The 2,558-nt window shown below is 34.3% G+C and overlaps 1 protein-coding gene across 1 annotated transcript in view; it reads left to right on the forward strand.

Annotated features, from left to right (window-relative positions):
• LOC119420894 (short transient receptor potential channel 6-like) overlaps window positions 1-2,558 on the forward strand; it is a 24,220-nt gene that overhangs the window by 20,819 nt on the left and 843 nt on the right. Inside the window, exons 2-4 of the mRNA XM_037688314.1 lie at window positions 616-816; window positions 962-1,018; window positions 1,107-1,182. Of these exons, the coding sequence (XP_037544242.1) occupies window positions 616-816; window positions 962-1,018; window positions 1,107-1,182 (334 nt within the window). The remainder of the gene's footprint in view (window positions 1-615; window positions 817-961; window positions 1,019-1,106; window positions 1,183-2,558) is intronic.

Raw genomic sequence — 2,558 nt, forward strand, 5'->3', positions numbered from 1 at the left:
TTACTAGAAGTCAGAAAACAGCAAGAATTGTTATGGAACAGATTAAAACTGTTCTCAGAGACAGAGAGAGTTTTGTTTTGGCAAGTTTGGAAACAGGTGCCAACTTCTCTGTTGACGTCTGAGAGGATGTAAACAAGACAGTTGTTCCAACACATGTCTGCTTCGACTCCTGACCTTGGACAAAACTTACACTTGCTCATTCAAAGAAAGAAATCAGAAAATGCATAAAAATCTGTAACAGACCTTAACATGAATTCTAACTCTGCATAAGCAACTAAAAAAATCATTGTTACTGTTTCACAGTTAATAAAATTGATTAGTTCACTGCAACATCTAGAATGGTTTGAACTAAAACACTTTGGTTATCAACATTTGTAAAATAGTAATGATAATAGAAAATTGTCTTTTTCCACTTGATTAATTCAAGGAAGAAAGTCTCAGGATGGGTCTAAACTGTATTTCTGGATTCAAATCAATGAAATGACAGTTTCTGACCATATCCTAAGGTCATTGATTTGACATCAGGTCAAGTTCACTACAAACCTAAAGAACCTGAGCCCACCTTCTTTGCGTGTTCCTGGACAGTTTTTCTCTTCTTGATTCCTTTTGCTGCAGGATGATGCTGATGTGGAATGGAAGTTTGCTCGGGCGAAACTTTGGTTTTCTTATTTCAAGGAGGGACGGACTCTCCCCGTCCCCTTTAATCTGGTTCCCAGTCCCAAATCCATGCTGGGACTTGTCACGGCCATAAAGTCCTGGCTCCTGCAGTTTGTTCACAGGAACAGGGAGAAGACTCTGGAGACCCAGCTGTCTCAGGTGCACAGTCTGTTTTCTGAATTTAGTTCTACATTCTGAGATTTTGAGCTCCTCCTGGTGGTTTCACTGCTGCATCACACACTGATTTAAAGATGAACATCAGAAAAGACACTTCTGTTCAGCTAAATTTACTTTAATCTTTCAGCTCGGGCAGACTAAACATTCCGGATATGAAGGCCCTAACAGCACAACACGATATCAGGTAAACATTTGTGGGTTAAGTACAACAATGTAGCAAAAGAGTTAAACCACCAGAATCAGCTAAATGTGTCTGTCGTCACTGATTGCAGAAGATCATGAAGCGGCTGATCAAGCGTTACATCATCAAAGCCCAGGCAGACAGAGAGAGTGACGAGATCACCGAGGGTAAAGTCTGCTGGACTTTATGTCTGTCCCAGAAAAAAACAGATTTTTATTTATCAGAAGAATTTTTAGTGATAATTTGACCATGGTCATCAGTTGTTACTTGTGCTTGAATACACTATATATTCAGATGTTTGTGCTTTTGTGTCAAACTGATAAACTATAACATTATTAGAGCTTCTCCCTTCTTGAACAGACTCTATCCAAGGGTTTCTCCAGTTAAAATAGACAGAAATATATTTTTAGTGCATCTATGAGCACATGATTTTTATTACAGGTTATATGGAAGCCCCTTTCTGCCATAATTTAGTATTCCATAAGACTCTAAGTCACAGTTCTGAGAAACTTGGGTGAGATACACACTGCAGGTCTTTGTTTTCTTGTTGCTGAGCTTCAGGTGTTATTGCATTATAAATGTGACTCGCATGAACAGTCTGAAGTGACTGCAGAAGAAGTCCTAACGTTGCTGTGGTTATGGCAATAAGTATGGAAGCTGCACATGCCAGAGTGTGGATGGAAACTGAAGTTGTTCAATCACAGCTGACTAAACTATTATCTCCCATGCTTGTTCCGTCCGTGTTTACATTTGAGCCTTCTGCTTCCTGTCTACTCCAGCACAGATTTGCACTTCTTTAATGAGAATGACGTATTGAAACAAATGCAGTTATCTAACACCATCATATGTTGGTGTAAGTCCAGTTGGTGTAGGTCCACTTATCCAGGACATGAAAATATAAAAAAAGAAAAAGAAAAAAAAAAAAGAAAAGCAACTTGATTTCTATTCTGTAGTTAAAGATGTTTTGTTTCCTGCCGAGAGAGCTTTTTTACTTTTTTTTTTGCAATTGTTGGGTGTAACTGGAACCCAGTGTATATAATTTCATTCCACCACATGTGGTGAAATGACAAGAAACCTACTTGAACTTGAACTGGAGAATTCAACATTTTAAACTGCATTGAGTTTGAATCAATTACATTATTTTTTTTAACTTTAAGTTATAGAAGTTCATTAAATTTAAATTCATGCAAAAATAACAGATAATGAATTGTTTTATTCAACATAAATTATTTCTTTATATATATCTATCTATATATATATCTATATATGTATATATATATATATATAGAGAGATATATATACTGGCATATATAAAATATATTTTATAAAAGATTATATATACATTTAATATTATATACAATACTATATATATATATATATATATATATATATGTATATATATACATATGTGTGTCTGATATATATATATATATATATTTATACAAAGTATATATATATGTATGCATTTATATACATGTGTCTGTATATATGTACATACACACATATATATATATATATATATATATATATATATATATATATA

The sequence above is a fragment of the Nematolebias whitei genome, chromosome 14 (genome assembly GCF_014905685.2).
Source record: "Nematolebias whitei isolate Nwh7 chromosome 14, NemWhi1, whole genome shotgun sequence".
In the NCBI taxonomy this organism is placed as follows: Eukaryota; Metazoa; Chordata; class Actinopteri; order Cyprinodontiformes; family Rivulidae; genus Nematolebias; species Nematolebias whitei.